The following is a 27,605-nucleotide window of genomic DNA, read 5'->3' on the forward strand; positions in this document are numbered from 1 at the left end:
AACACTCTGAGCCATAAATCTATTCTTCAAGGTGTTTTGTACAGCACCACGTGCTATTTAGTCACTGGGCAGCGCTATTTGTTTTTTTTTTCAAGATTGAGGTGAATCAGTATTCTAAAGCAGGCCACAAACTAGGGGAACACGTTACTGGCAGATAAGCTGGCCATTTCCTATGTTAAATTAGCTAAAATTAAAGTTACAAAACCTTAGAACATATGTCCTTTTTGATTTTGTAAGAATGATACTGCATGACGCACGTCTTACATGGAACATGGCTGCTATTAAGTAAACATTAAATGCAAAGTGGAGTCATGCACCCTTAATTGGAAAAAAAAAACTCCAAAAACATGAATACTCAAATATAATTGTATCTAGGTAGGAGTACAACAACCCTCAGGCCTCACTTTTTTACTACAAAATGTGTACATTTCATGTTGCATTTTACATACAAGTGATATGCCGAGTGGGTACATTTTTTTTTTAACTGCAGCAAATGGCATCTTTTGATCTTGGAAACGCAATATATTATGAGATTATGTTCATGAGCAGGGAAAACAATTAGCACTGCTGTAGTGCAGCCTTAGGACCCTTGGGATGCTTTCCTTCAGTAAGATGCACTCTGATCTCTCTAGGCAGGGATCCTATGAGATATGCCAAAGAAAAAAACATGTTTAAGGAAAACCAGTGGTCTGTGCCCGTACCTGTCTAGATTGTCTCCAGACAGTTAGCATGGAGTTGGTTAATAGGAACATATGATATTTATAGTGCTACAAAGCGGCAGTACAAGACCAGGTAAAATGAGCTATACCAATGACATGATGGTTCAATCATAAATGGTAAAAAGGCATTCAAATTATTAATATGAAATCTTCCAGCTTCAGCTGCTTCAGAATTAATTTTTCAGATGAGGGTGCTGGGTGTCGATGAAGTCGACTCGATGTCCCTCCAGGGCATTCATCTCGGAGACGACGTCATCGGTGTATATAGCATGTGCAGCGCCCGTTAGATTGAGTTCTGTTTTTCCGGGATAGCTAAAGTTTTGAGAAATACAACGTACTCTGGGTTTTTTGTGAGAAAAACTTAGTTACTCAAGTGCGTTGGCCTAGTCTATGACACTATCAACCCCGAAGACTGGGTTGAAAAAAGGACACGACTGCAGCACCAAGATGGTGCCTTTGCATGGAGCATAGTTGAAACAAAAGAGATGGCGTCCTACCACTTACTTTTGGTCACTTTACATATACATTTTTGTAAAGGCTGGATTATTCAGCATGCTTGGTATGACAGAAGCTATTTCATTAAACTAACTCTCATACGTAATCAAGAAGACAAGCAGTTAAGCCCTTAAAGGTTACACTGTAGCTTTTTATTTAGCCAGTGTTAGTAGGTGCAGAGAAAGTTTTTTCTACATTCAGTTTAACATGATACTTTTTAGTTTTTTGTGTACATATAAATCAAAACACATTCATCTTGTTTAACAAATGCATCAAGGAAAGGTAGCAAATGCTTAAAGAAAATTAACAAACAAAACATACAAATACATAATCATTAGTGGTTTGCCTAAATGTGCAATGTATGCAAAGAAACATAGTGTAGTGTTTTAACACAAGGCAACCAACTGTATAAAATGCATAGAGTCCAAATCATGAATCAAAGAAAGGACATTTGACTCCTAGGAAAGAAGGGGACCTAGTCGTTGGTCATGGAGCAGAGGGCGGTGGACTGTGAGTCCTGTCAGTCTGACTGGAAAGGCTCTGAAAGAGCGTAAAGGGAAATTAGCAGTGGGTAGGTCCCATTCTAAATCCCCATCAACGACTCAGTCGAAGAAAAGGTCGTCTAACAATTGAGAGTGACTCTCCTTGAAGGAAGAGATCAAAAAAGCGTTCTCTTCAGGATCAGGTTGCCACGTTCCTTGTCCTCTTCGAAGAAGGCGAAGAAAAGGCACTATAGATTGCCTTTGTCGGATTCCTCTCTGGAGAAAATCATAACCTGCCCAACCAAATCGTCCACTCCAGCCAAGTGTGAAGAATTCAGGCAGACCATGCTCCTGTTGTGCCATCGAAAGCCAACAAAGATGAGGCTAAATCCTGTGCGCCCGGGACATAGGAAAAATTGTCAGACTCGTTTGAGTCGAGGGTCAAGCCCTTTGTGGGCTCCATCAGCACCCAAATCGACTATGAAATTGACGATAATGTAAATGCCGTAAGCGTTGCAACAGTCGGCATCGACTCTGTCAATGCATAAGTCATCGGGGTCGAAGCCATTGACGCCTTTCCCCATAAAACCTTCCACAACTTCAAAACAAGTTGAAAAATTCTACAAGACTTTGCCAAAAAGGCTTTTTTCAAGACTTTATCCTCCATTTATGAGTATGAACCATCAGACAACGACACTCCTTACGCACCAGAAATCCTCATTTCAGAGGAGTCAAGGTTAAAAGATTTGTATGAGAATCTACAAACTGCTAGTGGTGTTCACACATCACCGGAACTTGAGTTTGGCAAGTGAGACCCGGCAGACCATGTTGATTCCTCTTATAGGCACCTTATGACCAGAGTTATAGATTTTCTGGGATGGGGCAGGCCGGCTCCACCATTTGAGCAAGACAACCTGGCGGACATTCTTGATAAAGGGCCAAAGAAGGATCCCATTGTTCAATTTCATGTCGTACTTAAAAAAAGTGTTATGGCAAATTGTTTCATTTCCTAATTGAGTCCAGCATTGAATAAGAACCTCACCAAGAAGTACAGGCCCTCAAGTAGTGACCCTAACTTTCAAAGCAAAGAGAGAAAGTGAGAGAGAGAGAGAGAGATATAGAGAGAGATCTTTTCGATCAGGACTGGACTCTGCTGATAGCATCAGCAGGGCCATGGCAGCAAGCACGGTTATACGCAGGTTTGCATGGTTGAAGAAGTCTGGTTTTGCACCAGACGTGCAATCCAGGCTCCTCAACCTGCCCCTTAATGGGACTCGGCTGTTTAGCAGCAAGGCTGACGAAACCCTACAGAAGCTGCAGACCTTGAAGGCGGCGGCCATATCCCTTAGTGCCGCCATCAGACAGCCACAACCATCTCATCCCAGTGGATCATCTTGGAGGGGTATGTCCTTTCGGTTCTACTCCTCAGTTGGAAGAGTGAGGGGACTGGCTAGTCAAAGGGTCCAAAGAATATTCACTCGTCGTGGATGAGGGAGAGGTGCAAAGTCTGCCCAAGCAACGGCTTCTTTACCATTAGCCGCTGCTTCAGCGGCCTCAAAACCTCTCTAAAGTCTTAACCCACATGACCCCAGTGGGAGGCAGACTGTCACTGCATCTGCAAGAATGGCAGGGTATTAATTCAGATGCAAGGGTGTTGGCAACAATAACCCAGGGTTACTGCCGCCCCTTTCTAAAAAAGGCCCAAGACCTTCCACTAGGGAGCCACTCATTCAAAGATCCAGATCCTTTCCTTGTGGAGGACGTTTTGAGCCTGCTAGAGAAAGGTGCTATAGAACCAGTGCCTGTAACATAGAGCAGCACATGGTGTTACTCTCCCTATTTCCTAATACCCAAGAAGGACTGGAGATTGAGACCCATTTTGGACTTAAAATGCTTGGACAAATTCCTCAGGAAGGAAACGCTCAAGATGGTCACACTTTCTCAGATCCTTCAGGATGCTTACTTTCATTTGCCTATCCATCACAAGCAGAAAGTACCTGAGATTCGCCATTGGCGGTTCTCATTATCAGTTTTGAGTTCTGGCATTTGGGCTGACGTCCGCCCAAGGGTTTTCACCAAGTTAATGGCGGTGGTGGCAGGGAGTCTCAGGAGAGGGGGATTCATGTCTACCCCTACCTAGGCGATTGGCTGATCAGAGCACGTTCTCCCGAACAGGCCCTGGTACATCTCAGCATCACCTGCCACACTCTCCATGGACTGGGCTGCTCCCTCAGTTACAAGAAGTCCTGCATGATGCCATCTCAAAGACTCCACTTCATCTGAGTAGTCCTGGATGGATCCTTAGGAAAAGCCTTGCCACCTGAGGGGAGGCCTCACTGCATTCTGCAGATGGTCACCAAATTCTAGAGTGCACAGCGTCCTCCGGCCTTCGTCTTTTTGAGATTACTTGGCCTCATGGAATTCTGCATTTTCTTGGTGCCAAAGGCTCGCCTGAGAATGAGATCCCTCCAATGGGCTCTCAGGACACAGTGGTCTCAATTCTTTGCCAGGATGACAGACCGCCTTCAGGTCCCAAACAGGGTCACACAGGATCTCCTGTGGTGAGCTTGCAAGGACAATATTCTGAAGAAAGAACCTTATGGCAACCATGGCCGGAGAGAACCATAGTTACGGACACCTCACTCAGGGGGTGGCGAGCCCGCGCCAACGATCTGACAGCCAGCGGTCGTTTGTCTTTGGAGTTCAAACTACACATCAACCTTTTAGAGTTGAGGGCGATCAGACTAGTGCTAAAGGCCTTTCTGCCCTCTATGGGTAGAGAATGTTCTCATAATGATGGACATCACAGTGGCCATGTGCTACCTCAACAAGAGAGGTGGTGGGGGGTCACTACCACTGTGCAGGGAGGCAATGCAGCTCTGGTTCTGGGCAATTCAAGAAGGAATCTCCCGGTCAGCACTTTACCTAGCCGGAAAGGAGAACATGGCGGCGGACACAATTTTAGCAGGCAGAGCAGGTTCCCAGGAGTGGGAACTAGCTCAAGAAGTCCTCAAAGAGATAGTCCCCTTTGGGCATCCCCTCAATTGGATCTGTTCGCGACAAGTATCAACCGGAAGTGCAAACTGTTCTGCTCCAGGAAATTTCCCCCAAGAGGGGCTCTAGGGGACAGGACCCTTTCATAGTGGACTGGGAGTTTCCACTCCTGTACGGGTTTCCTCCAGTCCCTGTCATTCCTCATGTGATCATGAGGTTAAGTTTGGAAAATCCATTATACTAATTGCTCAGGATTGGGCCAGAAAAACAGGATACCCAGACCTTCTGGACATGTCCATCTGCCCTCCAATACGTCTTTGTTAGGGCGATGTATCATTTTTATGCTTCATCCCCTCTCCTAATGAGACCCCCAGTATGTTTTGCTGGACTTCTGGACCTTTTTCTGAACTCTTGAATAAGTGGAGCCTTTTTCCACTGATTCATTCTTCTGGGCTCTGTCTTTTGGAACTCTATTCTTTGTATTTTACCTATCCTATGGAGTCTTATTTTTCTCCATAGCTCTTAAAGGCATCTGTATTTTACTATTGCAGCACACAGCTTCTTATGGGCAGTGTTTCTTGGGACCCATAAGGTCCTCCTTTGAGATCATTTTCTTTATCCTAGAGTAACTACAGTTCTTGAGGATAGGAGATGCTTAGTATCTCTCCAAAAACGTTAGTCTGAGAGATTGGCACACCCCACCGTATGTGGAGTGCCAAAAGGATACCTAGTATCCCCTTCTCTCTGCTCATGTGACCTTTTAGTCACATAGACAATCTCCTAGTTATGGCTGGTGGCAGTTGATGTGTTCCACCAACTATTGTGTGATTTTTCTACCGCAGGGAATGTCCATAGCCTCAGTAATGTGCAATAGGGGCACCCAAGTACCAAGTTAGGGGCCCTCCCTTTTTTTGACATTACTAGCGTAGTTGTTCTTTGTTAGCCCTTCTATCATTCTGGGATGGGGAGGCCTGTGTGTGTTTTGCCTTTAGTGGGAACCATTGGGTGGCCCTGCCTAGGCTCCAGAGTGTCTGGGCAGGCAGGAAGTGGAGTTTTCCACCCCCATGTCCTTTTCCTGCCAAAGTGCCTGAATAGAACCAGCTCCCACTGGGGATGTGGCTGTCCTGATGCTGTAAAATGCTGAGAGATTGCAGAGGAGTGTGTGCTGGAACTGTATAAAAAGTGAGGTTCCTGGAGTGAAAAGCAAGTCGACCACTGGAAGCTGAATTAACAGAAGAAGACGGCCAAAGACGCCTGCAGACCATGGGAAACCCCAATACCAAGAGACCTGCTACCCATTTAGAGTGCATCATCGAGGAAAGGCTGAATCTGACCAAGTCTTTGAGCCCTCAAGGACACTCCAGAGATCCGATCCAACTTGCCTAGACCCTCTCAACAGTGTGGGACTGCAGGAAGCAAACAAGATTGACGGGGAGAATTGTGTGCTTTGTCGTTGCTGCCGAAAAGGCGCCAAAACGGCAGTGTGACCAAAGGTTGATGAAAGCCGTGCCAGAGGTCCTTCCTTGAGTGCTGCTGAGAATCCCATCCATTGTGCTGCCTTCAGTCATCTGACCAAGGAATCTGGATGTCTGCTCCAGAGCTGCAACATCGCGGAGCATCCACCACAAATGTTTTCTTCTAACCTAAACTACTGTGGGGGGAAAAAAGGTAGTGCTTACATTATTCAAGAAAGTCGCTCCATAGCATTGGATTACACATAGAGGTGTCCAAGACAACCCCCTCTTGCCTCCGACCCAAGCCACTGCTTGTATCCCTTTGGCAAGTCCTCGAACAGGGTCTCCAACGCTGGTTAAGCCTTCTTGCATCTTCTTTCCTAGGATCTAGAAAGTATTGATTTCTGCTGCTTTTCAAGACTTTAAACATCTCTCTGAACTGCCTTTTAGCTAGGGTTGCGTTTTGGACTTTGAAAGACTTGCTGTACAGGGAAACTGCCGCTAGAACCAGAAGCTCTGCTAGGATAACACTAACCAACTATTTTCCTTCCGAAAAATCACTATCTTATATGTGTATGTAGACTAAAATACGTTTAGCGTATTACTTTGTGAGTGAGGGTTAGTACTGATAGAACTGTCAAACTTCTCTAACAATTGTACGTGTTCAGCAACTACCAACTAAGAAGTGACCCTTTGAAAGGATTGAAAAGTGTACCCAAGTGTGTTTTGGTTTATTGTTTTAAGTATATAACAGTGACTCTTGTGTAATTATAATAAATCTATATTTTAATATAAAGTAATGTGTAAGTGGTTCATTGATGTGCATTACTGACTGGGTTCAGTGTAGTTTCCTACAACTCGCATCTTCCTCTTAAGATAAGCCTGACTGCTCTGCCACTCTACCAAGGTCTCTGAATAGTACAGAATGATACTAAGAGTTGGGGACGGGGATCTACAAACCACTGGGATAGTTACTAAACTCTTACCTCCAAGTAGGAAAACTCCCCTAAAAGTCTTCCACAAACAGAGCACCTTCCCTCTCGAGAGAGAGGTGGGTCAGGTTCTCCATCCAGAGTTCCAGACACTCAACCTTCACGCATTGTGCCTGTGAGGTTGAGATATAATGATTTGGACGTCCCAGATGACATAATGGAGATTTTGGTGTCAGCCAGACGACCAGCAACAAAATCCTTACACCACTGCCATTGGAATAAATTCTCCAGCTGGTGTAGGGAAAATGATGTGAACCCTTTTCAGTGCAGTACACCTATGGTGTTATCTTTTTTTGTTACATTCAGCAAATCTGGGGCTCCAGATTGGAACAATAAAAGGTTATTTGGCAGCGCTCTCAATCTTCAAGCACACATTGGAGGAGGCATCTTATTTTAAGATGGCGTTGAATCGTTCAATTTATTAAAGAGCTCACTGACGTGTTCCCTACTACTCCCTTTCAAGTACCGATTTGGGATCTCAATCTGGTTTTGACATTTTTGATGTGTGCTTCCTTTGAGCCACTCCATTCATGTCCACAAAGTCTACTAACTTTCGAAACCATTCTGTTGGTTGCGTTGACATTAGCCTGCAGGCTGAGTGAGTTGCAGGCCTTGTCTTCTAAGTCTCCATTTACTAATTTTTTTTTTACAAGGACATGGTGTAAAAACAGACTGAAGCTAAAGGGTGCTGCACATGCTATATATACTGAAGATGTCGACTCCAAGATGGAAGCCCTCGAGGGACATTGAGTCGACCGCATTGTTGTAAAGTGCCCTCTATCAAAAACATTTTTCCGAAGCAGCTGAAGCTGGAAGATATATAAAAAGATGAGACATACGTGGGAGGAACATCCATTTTATGGACACTTTTTTTTTTTTATCCACTTTTTAGTCCAGTGCAATGGGTTTCACTTGATTTGTAACATTGATGTAAAAGGTGTAGCCCTAAAATGGACTAGTCCCAGAGTAGGAATCCAATGCAACATAACAGCATTTACCATATACTCGGTTTTAAAATATCTGGGACCCCAAAATAAAACAACTTATTTTTGCATGTGCCAGGCCCTGTCAAATATAAGTAAAGTAAACGCAGAGTGACTCAAACATGACATTAAGTTGATCTATGTTTTTTGAAGAATCTGTGACTTGCAGAGCTGTTACCTTAATGAGTGTTAAAATACTTGCTCAATACTGTGATAACTGAGGTGTATCATCACTTTGCTAGCAGGGTATCATACCATTCGAAAAACTTTTTTTTTTTTTTAATTTTTCTCAATTGGGCAATGTCCATTCCTTTGACACCCATCTTCTACATTAACCTGCTTGTTCCCATTTCTTCCCTTTGTGGACTTTGCTTAGGACCCAGGTTATGGAGTTGACTGCCTCTGTACGATTTTGGGCAGCATATTCAATTTTGTGCCATTGAGAAGAGATAATAGCAAACACTTTTTTGGTGTTGGGTTTATAGCTCTTGCTAACACGTGACTAGACAGCAGGTAAAGATGACTATTTGGCCCTTAGCCGATCTAGTGGTAGGCAAGGGGTGTTTTGTGAAGTGTAGTAAGAAAAGGTTATTATTAAGGAAGTCGCTCCATGGATGAAAGCCCATCTCTTCACTGTTCACTCTAAATGAGCAGAAAGTAGATGTACAAAAGGGACATAAGAGACAAATTACTCCCTCTTATCCTTCCCACCCTTAATAAAGTTCCAGATTCCTGCTCTGACCCATCGGACCTAGCGGATACTTATAATCACAACCACAGCTGAGAGTGCTCCGAAAAGCAAAACGTAGTGCTGAAACCCGGTGGAAAAGCTATCCCTCTGATGCCCACAAGGAAGGTCTCATTTTAGCCTCCCTCGACTATAAAGAAGCTATCTTCCAGGCTAAAAAAGAGATTTTTAATAATTGCATTACGCAAGCAGACTCAAACACTAAAGAATTATTTAAGATTCTAAACGAACTTGAATCGCCTACTATGCCTCCTGATACTTGTATTAAAGATAGCAAATGGTGTGCAAACAAACAGACAGCACTCCTCGACAAAATTGCTTCCCTCCAAACTAAAATCAAAGACAAGCAAAATTGTCTACAGGTGGTTAAGCCTCGTACCACTCTGAGTGCCACCCCTTGGCCACTCCTAATTTTAAACCTTTCACTTTCTCCCCACTCAAAATTGCTGTAGTGGAAGGTATCTGTCACAGTGCCTGCCCCCATACATCAGGAGCAGACCAGTCGTCCCAGAGTACTGGCAACGATGGGGAACTTTAAGGCCCCAAAGGATTGCCTAAGGGCTTCCTGGACTCCGTCCTGGCGCCGTTGGCACCAGGCTCATACTGCCTTTTCAGGCAAGACAGGTTATCAAGTAACAGAACCATGGACAGCCCTGTCTGAGGTTGGTTGAAGAGACTACTTTACCTGGGAACTATTTCTGGGAAGCTATTTAAACCATGCCCGAAGAACAGAACACACTTCGCGTTATTCTGCACTCCTGCAGCGTAAAGCTCACCGTGCCTGCAGCTCCAGTCCTGTCTTCAGCCACGCCCATCCTGGTCATCACGATCCGCGCCTGCAAAGGAAGGAGAGATCACAGATTAGAACAAGAGCTTACCCTGATACTCCATCGCCATCTCTAGGGAGTCTCCGCATCTGCAGAAAAAGGAACATCAGTTAACCGCACTACGCAAGAACCAGCTTAAAGACTATTAGCATAGCGCAGCGTGATACTCACCTGAGCGCTGTATGTCCATGCGATCCAACGAGGCATTCTCACGCGATCGCCGTCCCGGTGCAGCCACATCTGCAGAACAAGGAAAGAACACAACAGGTGAGCTGCGCTTCGCTAAAGGACATCCAAATCTTGCGCAGCATTTTACTCACCAGAAGCAGTATTCCCTTGCGGTTCCGCGGGTCACCATTACACAACCTTCGCTCCGGTGGCGCCTTACCTGCAGAAATAAAAGGGGACAGAAAATTAATAGCACGAAAGAACAATATCACCCGTTAGACATTTTTGAATCATTCAACTATTGACCTTGGCATTACCTCATGTTATCCGGAAGGGAGTCGCCTTTCTTCGGCTGTACCTCCAAGGGGAATCTGCAAAGAAAGGTACAGGAGTGAACTTTAAGACAACCAGAACTCTGAAGCATTTCACGCTATTTAGGATTGGCATAAAGACTTACCTCAGAGTCATTGTTGTCTGGAACTGTGCCATAAGGCTACAGGATCAGTGAAGTTAACTGTATTCCTGAATCTCGATGCACCCCTGCATACAGTCGCAGGATGGAAAGCCCATCCTTCATAACATTAAGGTGAGACACAGTGAAGGGACATTGGAAGGTCACGGAAGTGGAAGTTGGCCCTTCTCCTTATGGTTAGTTAATTCATCACTTTAAACATTATAGACAAATCTTCCTTCGTGCCAGACAGACGAAACTAAAGGGGCATGTGCAATCACTCATCACTTCTCTACGAGTCACGCTGGTGGAGACCGTCGCAGTCCCGCTTCATTCGGTGCCCCTGTGGAAACCAGGTGAACGTAACAGTATCATCAACAAAATTAAACCATCCTACTGTCAAGGTGACTCATCCCCTGCTCCTATTATCAAGGAAGCCTCTCATGATCTAGCCCCATTTATCACTGCCTACATAAATTCATCATTCAAAACAGTTATTGTCCCGGACAAGATAAAGGACGCTTGGGTCATCCCCCTGCTCCGAAAAACCGTCCCTAGACCCTAGCATACCAACTAATTACAGACCCATCACTCTACCGTCCCATTCATGCTCAAAATATTAGATCGAGCGGCCTACCTTCAGATCCAGGACTATCTCGAAGTTAACAATCTTCTTGGTTTGAGACAATCTGGTTTCCGCCCTAGACATGGGACTGAAACTGCTTTGATTCACCTCAAAACACAAATCGAGGTTTTGAAAGACAACGGGAAACTAGCCTCGTTATTACTACTAGGTCTCTCGGCGGCTTTTGATTTGGTTAGTCACCAAATCGTGTGCCAGCACCTCATATCTGCCGCCCACTTTTCTGACTCTGCCACTGCTTGGATCAGTTACTTCTTAAGCAACAGATCCATGCAGGTATTTTCCCTGTCAGCATCCGCGGACCCTGCTCCCATTTACTGTGGTGTCCCTCAAGGTTCTTGTGTGTCTCCTACACTTGATAATGTGTTTACTAAACCACTTTTCGATGCTCTTAACTATCTGGGTGTCTCATACACTAATTATGCTGATGACACCCAGAAACTCATCCCCATCATGGGTGATTACACAGTGGACACTAAATCCTTGAACGACGTCTACATGGTCATTCAGGCATGGATGGCGCAACATGAACTTTGCCTTAATGATGACAAGACGGGACTCCTCATTATGGGTTCCAATCAACATTTCAATAAACTGGACCGTTCCTTCAAGTCTTTCAACATTGACGGCAACGTCATCAAGGTCTCCAAGGATACAAAAACTCTAGGAATCTATCTCGACTCCACACTATCACTGACCAGACAAACCAATGCAGTCGGGTCAGCTTCGGCCTATACATGTAAACTTATCACGGCCTGTAGACCATTGCTCACCACACCTAATTGTATCATTTTGGCCAGAACTCTTATGTCTATGATAGACTATTGCAGCGCCCTCTATCTAGGGGCCAACCTGTCTAACCTTAAACTGCAAATTACCCAGAACAATGCCATTCGAGCGGCATTAAATATACCAAGAAACCACCATAACTCCTACCACAGAAGTAACCTACATTGGCTTCCTGTCAAACACAGAATTTCACTGAAAACTCTTGCCTTGAGGCACAAGTGCCTGGCTAACCAGGCCCCTACCTACTTATCCAACCGCCTCACACTCCACACTTCCACCCGACCCATGAGAGCGGCCCAAACCCACAGCCTATCCCTTCCCAGATTCAAACTACAAAAAGCAGGTGGTGTGAGCTTCCCTGTCCGGGCCGCTAAGCTCTGGAACTCTCTCCCTAACGCTCAGAGCTGAGCCCTCCTTCCAATCATTCAAGAATAAAACCAAATTATGGCTTTTCGCACAAAACATTTGATATACTCGCTGTGCTAACTCTGATACTGCCTCACTGTCTCTCACTTGTGCTCCCTATCACTGAGCATGCAACCATAAGGCCTGTATGTCTTATTGTATATATCGCCGGTACCTAACTTATGCTGTCATACTGCAAGCTGGTTCCTACCTGTATGGGTCTGTAAACTGGTTGAGCCATGCTCCGTTTCTATTGTATGTAACTGAAACTGTGTTCAATAGGATTATGCGCCCAGATGTCCCTGGGCCCGCCTCGCTTTACAAATAAATAAAATCCAAATACATTATAGTAAGGGGCAGACCAAGCATGTGGTATTTACAAAATAGGATGAAAAGTAAGATCCAATTTGCTCCTGGATTCTGGGTATTTTCCTACCCAAAAATGATAGCCTTGCTGAAACGAATCCAATGCATCCAGATTATCACTGGGTTTAAATTAAAAGGCTGCGTTTGGTTTAGTCTCAACTGACGTAGTCCTTGTAGGGCCCTAAAGTTTGCCAGGTTAGGGAACAATTGCAAATCTGTGTTCTCAGAAAACGACTTCTTGGTCCTTTGCCATGTTGTCAAGGAAAATGGGAGACCATTGAATAACAGGACAAGTTGTCATTGCTGTTTCTGGTGGCTTTCACCCAGGTTCCTTAAGCTCATACTTTCATTTTCGTTTTAGATTTATAGTAAAATGTTGATTCTGTTTTAAGCAGTGGTCGAAGTGAGTGGGAGCGGTCGGGAGCAGTGCTCCTCTACTTTTTTAAATTACCTTTTACAGCTCCCATACTTTTATTTTAAAAAGAGACCGTTCCGGAATGGTTTCGTTCTAAAATAAAAGTGAAGGAAGAAGTTGAAACTTGCCCTTTTAGTGCACTGCACTGAATGTTACCTTAAACAGCAGGTTCAAGTGTTTGGGGGGGTGTGTTGTGTGTGGGAGGGGACGTGGCGATGGGGTTTGTGGGGAGCGGGGGCAGGGCACATAGCTCCACTACTTCTTTTCATACACTTCGACCACTGGTTTTAAGGACTGTCGTAGAGCTTTGTAAAATAGTCTTTTATTAGCACAACCTGAAGCAGTCAATGTTAAAACATTTGTATTGACTACCTCTTCAAAGTTTGGGAGATCAAGGGTAGTTTTAGGGCTCGGAGGGGGGAGGGAGGGGTGCAGATTCTGAGCTGCACTAGAAGGCCCATTCTCCAAACTTTCATGAGTGAACCGCTGAGTGGCAAATCTGTCCTTCCTTTTGGCTGTTCATACAAGCAACTAATTGGTATTGAAGTATATGTTCCTTTTGGGAGTATGCCAATTCAATATTTGAAAGAAGCCTAAAAAGACATTGTTAACAAACCGCTGCTGAAAATGTTTTGCACCTCGTCTGAACGGAAGGGCAATGAGACTTGGGGAAGGTCTGGGGGAAAAAAAGGCACCGGGTACAGTCGTAATTGGAAAGGGAAGATGCATATTGGATGGGAATGGGAGGCAATGAGGAGTGTGCTTCCAGATGCCTTATGAGGACTACCCAAAAAACAGAAAACTTGCATTTCTTTAAGAGATAGCTGAAGAGAAAAATAGTCTGTTTCGCTTTTCAACAATAGTTGGGTTAATGAAAGAAAACATGAAGTTTAATGGTGACTTCCTCCTGTAATACTTTAATTCAATGGACTGAAAGCCAAGCATCCCTAGCAGCAAGTGGTGAATAGGCACTCTGCTAGAATTGAGAAATCTACCATGGGACCTAGCTGCTGCATTTCATGGAAACCAGAGCCTCTGGGTTGATTAAAAGGGTGTTCTGCACATACTGCACCATGGAAAGTAAGTAACACCCCAACATGCAACTGCTTGTCTCCCCCACTCCACAAAACACCCTTTATTTAGAGGCTAACCATAAAACTCAATTTGCAGACTCTAAAGCCCTCGTCCTTGTTTGAATCATACTTGCAGTTACGACTTGTGTGTGTTTTCCTTCTGTTTTCAAAATTGTGCAATTTCTAATACCAACTTTGCTATAAAGCATGGCTCAGTCCTCACAAAAACGGTAAATATTGGCAAACTCCCCCCCCTCCCATTTTATAAAAAGCATACAATGATGACCCAAGTGGATGACTGTTATTTTGTTGTGTTACTTGTAACTTTGTAATATTGTCTCTTCCTAACATTGTTTCAATGGTATTCTCAGTCAGTGGCTATAGAAAGGAAAACTCACGGATGATGGAATTAGTCCTATTTAAATCCGCTAAAAGTGAGGGACTTAACACCTCCCTCCTTTGAGCTTTCCAAAAATTCAGCGATTCTCATCTTTTACATCCTCACATCCCATTTGCCAAAACAAATTCAGCAAAACAGGCAGACAAACTCGCATCTCTAAACCACCATTGGATTGTGTGCTGAACCAAAGAAAACATTAGATTGCTGAGGAAGCATTTGCTCTGTTTGACTTCAAATTTTTATAGACATGTTGTAAGTCCTTATTTTCAAATATATGCAGCAGAAGGTAAATTTGGAATGTCTACACCCCATGACGAGGGTTACAGGTAAGGGTCTTCCATTTCATTCTGAAAATGGAAGGTGAGGATGGAGAGTTTTTTTTGTCTGTCTTGGTATTGCATAATAAATCGCCAATAGGCATTTGTGTGAATTTTGGGTGTGAATTTATATTGGACTGAGAGCAGTGGGCACTGAATTCTCCATCCACCCCCATCCTCCCCTCCCCCACCTCCCCAAACTAGCACATGCTGCCACATTGGTCTACATTAAGCCTTTTCCGGTGGAATTTTCAGTCTCCATGTCTCCTCAGGCCATGACTTTCTGATCAAAAGCTATGCCTGTTAATGCCAGATTAGTGTTTTATTTTTGATGCAATGTATGCAGCCCACTAGCACCAGTACTAAGACGCCAATCTTGTTTTACACATGCCAATGAACAAGCCCCTCAGACATTTTAGATTTGGCTTCTAAGAGCCTTTGTCGGATTTGAACTGCCAACCTAGGTGTTAATTGCCATATAGAGCAAATCAAGCAGTTGAGCCTAGCCCCTAAGGGGTAGATTAGGGACAGGCATGAAGTCTGTTTCAAGAATGAAAAGTGGGGCAAATGATGTTAGAAGGGCACCACAACATCCCTGTATGCCTCCAATGCCAGGCTTACTAATAGCTTGATATTGGTTGACAGGACCCACTTGAGGTTTCTGCCCCTAAATGCCGAACGATGCATGGGATGGAAATTACTCCTCATCTGTTCTAGTTGGGGTGGTGGGATTATAAGTGCGTTTAGTTATGTTTGATGTGTGTGTATATATGCTAACCATGCTGTCTTCCTAAACTACAGGCTACAATCATTAAAAATCCAAATCCCGTTTTCTTCCTTTCTATCCTTCTGTCCCACTGTTCATCCATCTTTCACTCCATATTTATTTCTGGGGACTACTTTATTTCCTTTTCCCTTTTGACCTTCTTTCCTTCTCATGTTCTGCCCTTGCAAAAAACATGCTCTTTGTCCACCACTTCTTTATTCCTTGATTCTTCGGGCCTGTCTTTCTCCCACAAATTCTCGATGAATGTACTTTGTCTCCTATTACCCCTTTTTCTAAATCACCTGCCTCAATTATCTCCTGTCATTTGATTGATTCCCTCTGCCCGCCTTTTCTCTATTTTCCTGTAATATGTCACAATGGAAACTTGCATTGCTTTGGTATTCGTTAACCTTTCTCTATTTCATCTTCATCCTGCCTTTTTGCATTGTCATTGTGTGATTTGTTTGCCTTGCTGTCTGTTATTTGTTTTACCCATCCTCCCACTTTTCTGTTCCATTTTTCTGTTTCCCACCTTTTGCATCTCCCATTTCTAACTACCTCGCTCTGCATGACTTCTCTCCGTACCCACTTGCCTTCTTCCAATCTCCCACCTTCCTCTTATTTTCCTGCCTTCTACACCCATTCTTTCCTTCTCCACTTCACCACACATGCATTCTTTCTCATTCCCGACTCTATCTGCGTGCCTTCTCTCATACCTTTTCTCCCCACACATTCTCTTGTTCATTCTCTTGTAAACATATGCCTTTCTCCTCCTCACTCTTTTTAATCGTCTCGTCTGTCACATTTGCTTTGTCACATCCATTTCATCTCACCATCACCTTTTTTTGCCTTCTCGCTTGAATTTCTTGTCTTTTCTTTATCGCCATTTCTCTACTGTCTTCTTGCATTCCCTTGTGCCTCCTCACCTTTCATGTATTCTCAACTTCTGTCTTGTCACCTTCTTGCTAATCTTTTCATACCTTGCCTTCTTGGTATCTCATCACCCCTGCCCCCATGTGCCATCCTTTTCCTTATATTTCTTTCCCTTCCTCCTAACCCTGCCATTGCTCTGGCCCTTCCCAAACCTGCTTATCCTCCATCGCTCCATCTGCCCTCCTTCCCCATTTTGCAGTCCAAGGAGCTCCAGATTAAGAAGCAATTCCAGGATACATGCAAGATTCAGACACGGCAGTACAAGGCCCTGCGGAACCACCTGCTAGAAACTACAGCGAAGAGCGAGCACAAAACCATCCTGAAGAGGTTGAAGGATGAGCAGACCCGCAAGCTTGCTATTCTGGCCGAGCAGTACGACCATAGCATCAACGAGATGCTATCTACACAGGCAGTATGTTGATATATTTTTTTCTCTACCTTCTTTCCCTCTCCCTAGAAATGCAGGATCCAGAAAATGCATATCCAGGCGTTATGTCAATGCTTCCTTCTGCCACCCCTCTTTAGGAGACTGCATCAAAAAAATTGGTTTACGGGCAACCTTGTCACACTGTCTATTTCTTACAACAGCACAGCATTGGGATGATCTCGTGCCCATAGATGTTGTCCTACCCATTCCACATCTTTGTCACCCCAAGCCTCCTAGACATGCACACCATGCAGGAGGGAACAATCTTCACTTGAAGAACTTTCGATCCTTCATTTTTGTTTTGTCTTCCTCCACTCAATTTGCAGCATGGGGATATCATGCCAGTTTAAGCAGCATGTACAGTTCTTGCTATTCTTGTTCATGGCCATTCCGTGGTTGAGCAAAGGGTAGCTTCCGGGAGCTCTTTTCATTCTGTTGCATGTTTTAAACTACCAACAACTTGCTTTTTGACACTTACACTTCACTTCTGAGGGTATTTTGTGTTTGAAAAATATCTTCAACAGACCTGCATAAGCAAACATCCAAAAATGGGTTATGAGGAGTTCATTATGTATGTAAAAGGATAACATTTAACAGAAATGCGTAAGGGCTGTCATATAAATGAAGATTTTGTAATCACTATAACTTAATGCTACAGTTAATCTGAATTGATTACTTTAATGGAACCAAATACGTTTTGACTATTTTGAATGCACTGTGTAATGTTAAAGTGCTGTCAAGCAAAAATGAATAATGCTGGACAGCAAACGCAATCCAAAATAGTGCTTTAAGTTTAGAAACCACAAAGGTATGTACAGCTAGACTGTTTCAGGTTTGCGAGGGAAAATATGTAACCAACCGAGAAAATTAATACTTTATTTTTTTTAATATTTTTTTTTAATTATTTGCCATGACAAAAAACTAGAAACTCCCTGCCCCCTGACCCCCACACCTCCATACACAACTTGCATTGATTGACATAGTAGTTTTAAGCCATTAACAAAAAAAAAAGTTTTTGGGCATTTTGCGGAAGTCTGGCATGACTGTCAAACACGGCGGCATCACACATCTCCACCTTCCCACTTCCTCTCCCCAAAGCCCAAGTAATGCACTGTTATGGTATCTGGGGACCTCCACATTCATTACTGTTGACAACTTGCGTATAAATTTCTACCACAGTAATTGAATCTGCGGACATTCCCATAGGGAGTGAAAAAATGTGCATCCCGGCACCCCACATCTTAAGCAATGATCGTTGTCTGCTCGTCACCACACAATTTAATAAAGGAGTAATAAACCTGATGCAGAATCTTATACTGTTTGAGGCAAAGCCTGGTGGATATATCTATAAACCCATCTTCCAAGGGAACATCACCGGCTTCATCCACTCCTCTGGCTCCATGGGGCCCAAGTCCCCCACCCATTTTTCCATGAGGCAGGACTGTTCCTGGTCCCCCGTAACCCAAAATTACTTGATATAATGTAGACGTGACTTTCGTCTCAATCCGCCCTGCAAATAGGTTTGCCTCTAGTGGGGAGCTCTGTGGAATTTCACTGGGCTCTCATTGCATGCAATAGCTGCTTATATCTATAGCGTTCCCCCCCTTACACAGGATAAATTGTTCCTGCAAGGATTCAAAGCAAAGAAGCCAGCCCTCCTGTGCCACGTCTAACAGATGCCTAATTCTGTTACTCTGCCAGTGCCTGAAGTGACCCATCTCGAAGAGTTCAAGGAAATGAGTTGCCCCATAGAGTTTGACTCAGAGTGGGCCTCCCCCTCCAGCCATTAGGCCAGTGTGCCTCAATCCAAACCTGTTGCACATGTTTAGTCATAAGATGGAGCACCACCCCTCCCCAGTTTCCCATACAGAACCAGCGCCAGCCCACCCCCCCAATCAAACCCCGCTCTGATGCAATTTGAGGCAACTGAGGGTTCCCATGTAGCCGGTCGTTCACGACTCCCAACTGCGCCAGCCAGTAATACTGTTGCAGACACGGCAGGCCAATCACCCCCCACTCCCAGATCGACCACTGAAGAGTTTTCAAGGCAATACAAGCTTGGTGTCCCCGCCCCCTCCTCCCATAGCAGTTCCCTGAGAACACCATCTAGCCCGTCAACACCCACCTAGAGACTTGGAGTGGGGCGTTCTGCAGTACGTAAAGGAACTTGGGCAAGGTTATCACTTTGAAAAGGTCCGATTTGCCCATCGGGCTCAGGAAGGGACTGCCAGTGGACCACATCAGACTTGAACCCATCAACTATCGGGCATAAATTGAGGTTGAGAGATGTTTGACCAATTGGTTTCCCAAGTTACGGAAGCCAGTCGTGGATATCCGGTACGGGCAATACTGCGGGAGTGCCGCATCCCCACCTTGTATGGGGAAGAGGACCGACTTCTGCCAGTTGATCTTAACGCCACTAGTGCCCTGATCTTCGATTAATATCTTCGTCACCTCTGAGCAGGATACCGACGGGTTGCCCATATATATCAGAAGGTCCTCTCCTCACCTCCCCATGGCCATCTGAAGCCCACCCACTCTGTACTCGTCCTAACCCTCACTGCTAGCGGTTCCACTGCCCGGGTGAAGAGCAGAGGAGAAAGGGGACAACCCTGCCTCGTGCCCTGCCACAGGGGAAAAACCCTCAAGCAGACCCCATTGACCTGCACTTCCATCGGTGGCTTATACAGTAGGCCCACCCAGCTCATAAAGTTCCCCCCAAAATCCCATATTTTCCACAGTTCCCCATAGCGATTCCCAGTGCAATGAATCAAATGCTTTTTCAAAGTCCACCAACAGTAGTGCTAGCCGACCTGGGACTGTATTACCCTGGCATAACACCAATTGTACCATTTGCAAATTCATGGGAGTAGACTTAGTTGGAATAAACATGCACTGGTCTGGTTGAACTAGGCACCCTATAACTTGCAGCAGGTAGTTCACAAGAATGCTTGCCAGGATTTTTGCTTCCCTGTTGATTAGCGAGATTGGCTTGTAAGAGGCACAACTGTCCGGTTGCTTGTTTGGCTTTGGGATAACCACTATTCGTGCACTCCACAAGTCTTCAGGCAAAATACCCTCCCTCCTCCTCTGCAGAAATAGCCGGTGGAGAAGCCCAACCACCGCCCTGCACAGTTTCTTCCAGACTTCCACTGGGAAGCCATTTGGGCCCGGGGCCTTCCCAGACTAATTGTGAGATTGCTGCGGCTATTTCCTCCTCTGAGGTATCTGCCTCCAGCCCCTCCCGCTGCTGTGTAGATAACTGCGGGAGAACTACTGGATCTATTCCCCATGGATCACTATCCTCCAGCCGACTGGACGGGACCCTGTAAAGGGACTCATAGTACCCTGTGAACAGCAGTTCAGTATCCACATCCCTTGTCAGGGCTTCACCACTCTCGCTCTGTAGGGCTCTCACATCGCCACTTCCCCGTTCCCTATGCTCCAGCCATGCAAGCAACTTTCCTGCCTTGTCCCCCACTTCATGAATCTAAGTTTGAACCAGTGTGCCTGCTTTGCGTTACCAAGGCTACGTTCCAAAGGGTTTCTTGTGCTGGCTTAAGATGATCTGCCATTGACCCAGATGCCACCAATTCTGCCTCTGCCTCCCCTATCGCCAATGCATGTTTTTCCCGGTGTGCAGCGACCAGCGAAATGGCCTCCCCCCTGAGAACTGTCTTACATCCCTCCCAAACTAGACCCCTAATTGATCGGGAAGTATTCCTGTGTGGTGTACTCTAGTGTCTCAGTGAACTCTGGGAACCCCAGATAATGAGTTCAGGCTCCATATATGGGCGCAGGTTTCTCGTGCCCACTCTTAAGCCTGACTAGCAATGGGGAATGGTCGGAGGTCCCCTGGCCAAGAATTTCACTGTGATCAGTCTGTGGCAGTCAGCTAGCGGGATGAAAAGATATTCCAATCTAGAGAAAGTTGAGTGGGCCCCAGAAAATAAGTACCCAACCTCCCCCACATGCGAGTATCTCCAGGTATCCTACAACCCATGGATTGAGCAAAGGGCAGAGACGCTGGTGGGAAGCTCCAGATTTCTTCTACCTAGGTGCGAGATATCAAAACCTGTGTCCATCACATCATTAAAGTCTCCCTCCAGGATCCTTACTGCTGCTTCCCCCTACTCTGTAGGTTTCGGAAGGTTAAGCAAATCACTCCTGAGAAAGGTGGCGGGGGAGGCTGCATTAACCGCTACAATTCCCCATTTCTCTCTCCACAGCTCTCCCCGATCAACACAAACCTTCCTAGTGGGTCTGTACTGTGCTCAATAACTTAGAAAAGCACCCTTTTGTGCACCAGGACCATGGCCCCTCGTGCCCCTCTGGCGACGCTGGCGTGAAAGGTCATTCTATAATTTGATTGTATTAAGAACTTGGTGCGACCCCTGCAAGGTGGGTTTTGGTGAGGAAGGTGAAATCTGGCGAGTGCCTGTTGAGAAATTGCAGTACAAGCTTGCGGTAAAAATATTTGTTTTTGCATTTATATAGCGTGCACAATCCCTCAGGTATCAGGGCGCTTGTAGAGTACAGTTACATTTGGCCCATAGGCAAACCGCTTATAATTGAGGAGCATAACAGATACAAGAGGTAGGGTGTATAAAGCATTCAAGTTACATGAATCAGATTAAATTGCACATGAGTTACAGATAGGGTGCAAGGGTTGAGGGGGTCAGTTATGATAGAGATTATGCAAATACCCAGGTTTTGAGGGGTCTGCGAAAGGCCAAGTAGGATTCTTCCACTCTCAATGCTGCAGGGAGGGAGTTCCATTGTTTTGCAATGAGGACAGGGAAGTTAACTCCAACTCTAGTGCGCTTGAATTTCTTTGGGCGAGACGGGGCAGGCTGATTTTGATATAAATCTATGTGTGATGGAAGTGTCTTAAATAGGATTCTTTGATGGATGGGAAGCCAATGTACTGATTTCTGGGCATCTGATGTGTTCAGTTGTGGGAAGATTTAAGACCGCTTGTAGGGCATTATTTTGAATAGTCTGAAGTTTATACTGCTTGAGGATGTGCCAGCGAAGAGGGCGTTGCAGTAGTCCAGCCTTGCACTTCCTACTGCCCGGGCCATTGTTAGGCAGCTATCTACTGACGACATGGTCTGGCAGCATTGTGGAGTTTGGTGGACTATGCTGCTGATGAAGATATGCCATTTACTTGGCAGGAAATGGAGAGGGTGGCGTCGAAGTAAACTCCTAGTGTTTTCACAGCGGATGAGGCAGTGATCTTGGTACCATCAATGTTGCAGTCTGTGTAAACAAAGCCAAGCTTTTTTTTTTATAGCACACGAGACCCAACTAGGAGTAGTTCTGTCTTCTCATTAAGGCAAAGGCTGTGGATCGCCTGCCAGGCTTGGATAGTGGGGTATGTAGATTTTAGTAAGGTGGTGTCATGGGTGTAGTCTCCTGAGCGGTAGAGGAGAATTTGGGTTTTGTCAGCGTTGTTAGTGTAAACTATATACTGGACGTCTAGGAGGTCAAAGAAGGGCTTTGTGAAAATGTTAAGTGTGGGAGAGACACATGACTCTTGGGACTCCGCATTGATAGGAGCTGGCGCCGCAAATGCCTTATCAGAGAATATGTTCATAACTCTGCCTTCTAGGAAGGAGGTAATCCATGCTGCTGTTGCTTCTCGGGAGAAGGCGGCTGCAGAAGTGAGATGGTGGCATAGTATGCTGGGGTCTACCAAGTCGAAGGCCATGGGCAGGTCTAAGAGGAGCAGTAAGGCAGCCTTGCCCTTGTCCCTGATTTCGTCAATTTGTTTTTTTAGAGTAGTGCCAACACCGACTGGCGGACGCTTAGGATGTGGTTTGATTCTAGATGGTATTGGATCTGGACATAGGCAGCTCTATCAAGTATTTTCAGAAGGAATGGTACTGTGGTGGATGGTCTGTAGTTATTCGGTATGGCTGGGTCAAGAGTTATTTTTTAGTAGCAGTAAGACCCAAGCTTCTTTAAGGCAGGATGTGACCTTGCCTTTTGTAAAGGAGGCATTGATTAATTCTGTAATGAGGGGGGCTAGTATGTCTGCACAGTCTTCGATGAGCGGGGCTGGGCAGACATCTCATTTACATCTCAAAGGCTTGAGGCTTTTCAAGATGTGTAGTGTCCTGTGTGGATATTTTGGTAAAGCTGAACCGTGGGCAGGGTCTCGAGCGTGGTGACATGGATGACTGGAGTGTCCTGGCGCAAGTGCTTAATGTTGTATTGTTTGGAGACTATTTTTTTTTTTGTTGTTGTAGCAAGTACATTTTTTGTAGCATAGCATTCTGTATGCATGTGCATCAGGCAATGTCTTGGTTCTGGGTAGAGACTTGGGGGACTGGGGTTTCCCGCTTCTTGAGGATGGTGAATAACTTGCGTGTCTGAATTGGCATTGGCTATTCTAGGATTGAAGGTAAAGGCTTTAGCTGTAATATTGGATTGTTTATATTGTTTGGCCAGGCTAGTGAATTTCTGTTAGATGGTGTCAGTAGGGGTATTTTTCCAACAGGACTCTGCCGATCTTTTTTGTCCTAAGGTCTGCCAGCTCTTGGGTGTACCAGGAGTTAACATGAGTTGTGGGCTTCACTTTTTTTTTTTGGGACTAGAGGGGCGATGGCGTTGACAGCAGCAGTTCTCCAGCATGGGGTCTGGCATGGATTCACATGCTCATGAATATTCCCCGTCGTCAGGCTGGGAATCCTCGGTAAAGAAAAAACCAGTATCAGTTTCGTTTCTGATCTGTCTTTCGTAGTAATAACCAATCACTGGTCTCTGCGTCATACTGACCACAGCCAATGACTGCCCTCTACCTAAGCACCGCCTCTGGCAGCCATCTTCAGATTTTTACTGCACGTTCATGTGTTGGGATCCTCGTGCTATTGCTCTCGAGCGTTAGTGCTATTTTTCGCGCTTTTTTCACAAAAAACTTCGATTCTTTCGGTCAAAGAGCCTCAAGCTCCACCGATCCTACATCCGATCAACGGGGACCCGTGTCGGATTCATCTGTGCCCCTCAAGGGTGAAGATTCGTCGAGCTACACTTCGGAGGGATCCAGAAGCTTCTCAGGCCCGGTCTCGGAGATGGCCCAGGAGAAGGGAAGCTCGACGCCCGGAAAGCTGTTCAGGGTCTGCCCTGGATGCCAGCTGCAGAACGTCTTCAAGGAGGACGAACACTCTTTCTGCCTTTACTGCCTTCATGAGGACAAGGCGCACGTGGAGAAGGACTGTGCGTTTTGCGGCAACATGTCGGAACGGACCATGAAGGACCGCCATCAACGTCTCGCCAACTGGCTGGAGGGTAAGAGCCCGTCTGGCGAGAAGAAGAAGAAATCCGAGCGGTCTTCTAAGACCTTTGAGGGCGCCCCGGCGACGGGGGCCCAACATAAGGCCAAGCACCGCGAGTCCGCTGGCACCGGGAGCGCCGAACGGTCGGGCTCTACGGGCGCCAGGCAGGGCGCACCCTCCCCGGCACCATCAACCACGAGCCAACGCTCTGGGTCGGGTAAGAGGAAGGCCGAGCACCCGGCGAAGCTCCTGGAGAGGCCCCGGTCGAGCTCTAAGGCAGAGGAGGAGCGTGGCAGTGCCCCCTCCCTCAAGGATAAGGCGGTGAGCGCACCTAAGGTGGTGAAGGCCTTGATCCATCCGACCAAGCCCTCTATCGAAACGGTCGCGGCGGCCCTGGCTCAGCCTGTGGTGGCTGCACCAGTGGTGGCGACCTCAGGGCCCAGAATCTCCCTGCCTCCTCGGAGGGAGTCTTCCTTTGTGCCCATCGATAGGACCCCCGTGAAACCCTCCGTGCCGAAGAAGAAGGGGGGGCAGGGCATCGTCGTCGGAGACTCGGCCTCAACCTCAGAAGAGGAGCTGATCGAGGTCTTAAGCCACGGCCTAGGCGTGGAAGAAGGCCAGCCCGTCGGAATGGACCCCGACGCAGGTGACGACGACGACATCGTCGAGGATACCGACGGGGCCCCTACTCGCCCGTCGGATTCCCCTCTGCCAGCGCCGCAAGACAACTCGGCGGCCATTTTGTTGGCCATACAGTCCTTATGCTCCGAGATAAGGACGAGGCTACCGTTACCGACGGAGGAACCTCTCCCGTCGGGGGATCCAGAACCGGGACCTTCTGGTGTTCCCCCTACCAAGAAAAGAAGGATCCATCCACCACCTCCTTTTCAACCGTCGCGCCCCTTCCAGCCCTCCTCCCCGTCCACCCGAGGGGATGATACGGGGACTGACACGGCAGCGACGGGTACGGACGACGAGGCATACGACGAGGATATTCCGTCGTCGCCTCCCACCAGGGCTTCTCCGCCCGACGAGATCGGATCTTTCCACTCCATGATCTCCAGGGCTTCCGAGCTTTTCCAACTCTGCCCTGAGGAGAAGAAAAAGGAAGGCTTCCTTTATCAGCGGCGCGAGGCCAAGAGGAAGACGGTCCTCTCAGTGCCTCTGTTGGACGACATTTGGGATGAGGGCCTTTCCCTCCTCAAGAACCCTTCCACGACGCCAGCTAGAAGAGACCGGTACGAGAAGAAGTACCGGGTCCCGGACACGGCCCCCCTGTGCCTCCGGGCGCAGCCTACCCCGGACTCTGTCGTCTCCGCGGCAGCCAGGAAGAAAGCGGGGGGGGGTGCGGCCTCCACATCGACTTCCCCGCCGGACGGCGAGGGAAAGAAATTGGATGCTATGGGACGTAGAGTCATCTCGTCGGCAGCGACGACGATTAAAGCGGCCAACGCCTTGGCTATCGTGGCCCGCTATGACAGGGAGCTCTGGTACAAGATAGCTCCCCTACTGGATTTTCTGCCGGACGACAAGAGGGCGGAGGCCCTGGAGATCCTGCAGGAAGGTGAGGTGGCCTCGGACCACGCCATCACCGTGGCGACGGACATCGCCGACACCGGGTTCCGCCAGCTGGGCAACGGCGTTTGCCTTCGACGTCGCGGATGGCTCAAAGCTACGGATTTCCGGCAGGACGTCCAGACCAGAGTCCTGGACATGCCCTTCGACGGGAACAACCTGTTTGGGAAGACAGTGGACGATTCCCTTCAGGCCATCAAGGCGGATACTGAGACGGCCCGGGCCCTTGGAGTCCTGCAACGACGGACGCCCTTTCGGAGCGGCGGAGGCAAGGGCGCCTCCAAAGGTTCCGGCGGCGGTTTCGCTTCCTACCGTCAAGCGGCCCGCTCGTCGTCGCAAGAGGCCTACAGAGGACGAGGCAAGTCTAGCGGACCCCGCCGTCGTCGCCAAGGAGGTCAAGGCGGCAAGGCCGCGTCCAAGCAGGATTGAACCGGCCGTGGGGTCGGGCCCCCACCGAAGCACCCCGGTGGGAGGCCGGCTGGCGGGCTTCGTCAGCGTGTGGGAGTCCATCTCCACCGACCGTTGGGTGCTGGACGCCCTGGCCCGGGGCCACGCGCTCGAGTTTCAAAGAAGGTGCCCGCGCGTCCCCCCCGTGGCCAGGAAAGAACTTCACGTCCCTCAACTTCTCCTGGAGGTAAAGGCGATGCTCAGAAAGGGCGCCATCGAACTCGTCCCAAAGAGGCTTCGGGGCTCCGGAGTCTACTCGAGATACTTCCTCGTGAAGAAGAAGACGGGAGGATGGCGCCCCATCCTAGACCTGCGACGTCTGAACAAGTTCATCAAGGCGCAGAAGTTCCGGATGGTCACCCTCCAGCACGTCCTGGGTCAGCTGGAGGAAGGAGACTTCCTATCGTCGTTGGATTTGGAGGATGCCTACTTCCACATTCCCATCCTAAAGGGGCACCGCAAATTCCTCAGATTCGTGGTCCAAGGACGTCATTACCAGTTCAAAGCCCTTCCCTTCGGACTACGGTCGGCACCCAGGGTATTCACCAAGTGCCTCGCACCGGTGGCGGCGCAGCTGCGCCGCGAGGGGATTCACGTCTACCCCTATCTGGACGACTGGCTCATCCGCGCCAAGACGAGGGAGCTCGCAGTGGTCCACACGGCAAGGACCGTCCAACTCCTCACGGACCTGGGATTCTCCGTGAACTACGCCAAATCCCACCTGGTGCCCGCGCAAGTCGCACTGTTTCTGGGAGCCAGGCTCGACACAGTGTCCCTTCTGGCCTCCCCGTCGGAGGAGAGGACCAGGACCATCTTGGGCAAGGTGCAACGGATGTTGGTGGCCGACGCGGCCAAAGTGAGGTCCATCAAGTCCCTCCTCGGGATGATGTCTTCCTGCATCTACCTCATTCCCATGTGCAGGCTCCGGATGCGCCCGTTGCAAGAATTCCTGGATGCGCGCTGGATCCAGACGACGGGCAGCTTCGAGGAAAGGATCAAGCTCGACGAGAGTTTCCGACGAGCGATACGGTGGTGGGGCACCCGCGCGCATCTGACGGCGGGCATGGACTTCCAGACCCCAGCCCACCAGGAGACTGTGACCACGGATGCCTCCCTGGAAGGGTGGGGAGCGCACACCGAAAATCTGCACGCAAGGGGACTCTGGCTCCCGTCCCTGCATATCAACGTCCTGGAGCTCCGTGCAGTGTTTTGGGCCCTCAGGTCCTTCCTTCCGTCCCTCAAGGGCAAGGTGGTGAGGATCTTCACCGACAACACCACCACCATGTTTTACATCAGGAAACAGGGCGGAACCAGGTCCCCAGCGCTGTCCAAGGAGGCGCAGGACCTGTGGCATTGGGCCGTTGCCCAAGGGATTTTTCTGGTGCCGTTTCATCTGGCAGGGATAAAAAACACCATCGCCGACTCACTCAGCAGGGAGCTGCGCTCGTGCCACGAG

At 47.4% G+C, this 27,605-nt stretch overlaps 1 protein-coding gene across 4 annotated transcripts in view; it reads left to right on the forward strand.

The window, feature by feature from the left end:
• The window catches only part of LOC138581009 (serine/threonine-protein kinase TAO2), a 1,567,916-nt gene that overhangs the window by 1,315,122 nt on the left and 225,189 nt on the right, over positions 1-27,605 (forward strand). For all 4 annotated transcript variants that reach the window (XM_069652009.1, XM_069652012.1, XM_069652010.1 and 1 more), the window contains one exon: positions 16,620-16,832. In XM_069652009.1, the coding sequence (XP_069508110.1) occupies positions 16,620-16,832 (213 nt within the window). The remainder of the gene's footprint in view (positions 1-16,619; positions 16,833-27,605) is intronic.

This window comes from Ambystoma mexicanum, chromosome 3p (genome assembly GCF_040938575.1).
Source record: "Ambystoma mexicanum isolate Mex_15411 chromosome 3p, UKY_AmexF1_1, whole genome shotgun sequence".
Taxonomy (NCBI): Eukaryota; Metazoa; Chordata; class Amphibia; order Caudata; family Ambystomatidae; genus Ambystoma; species Ambystoma mexicanum.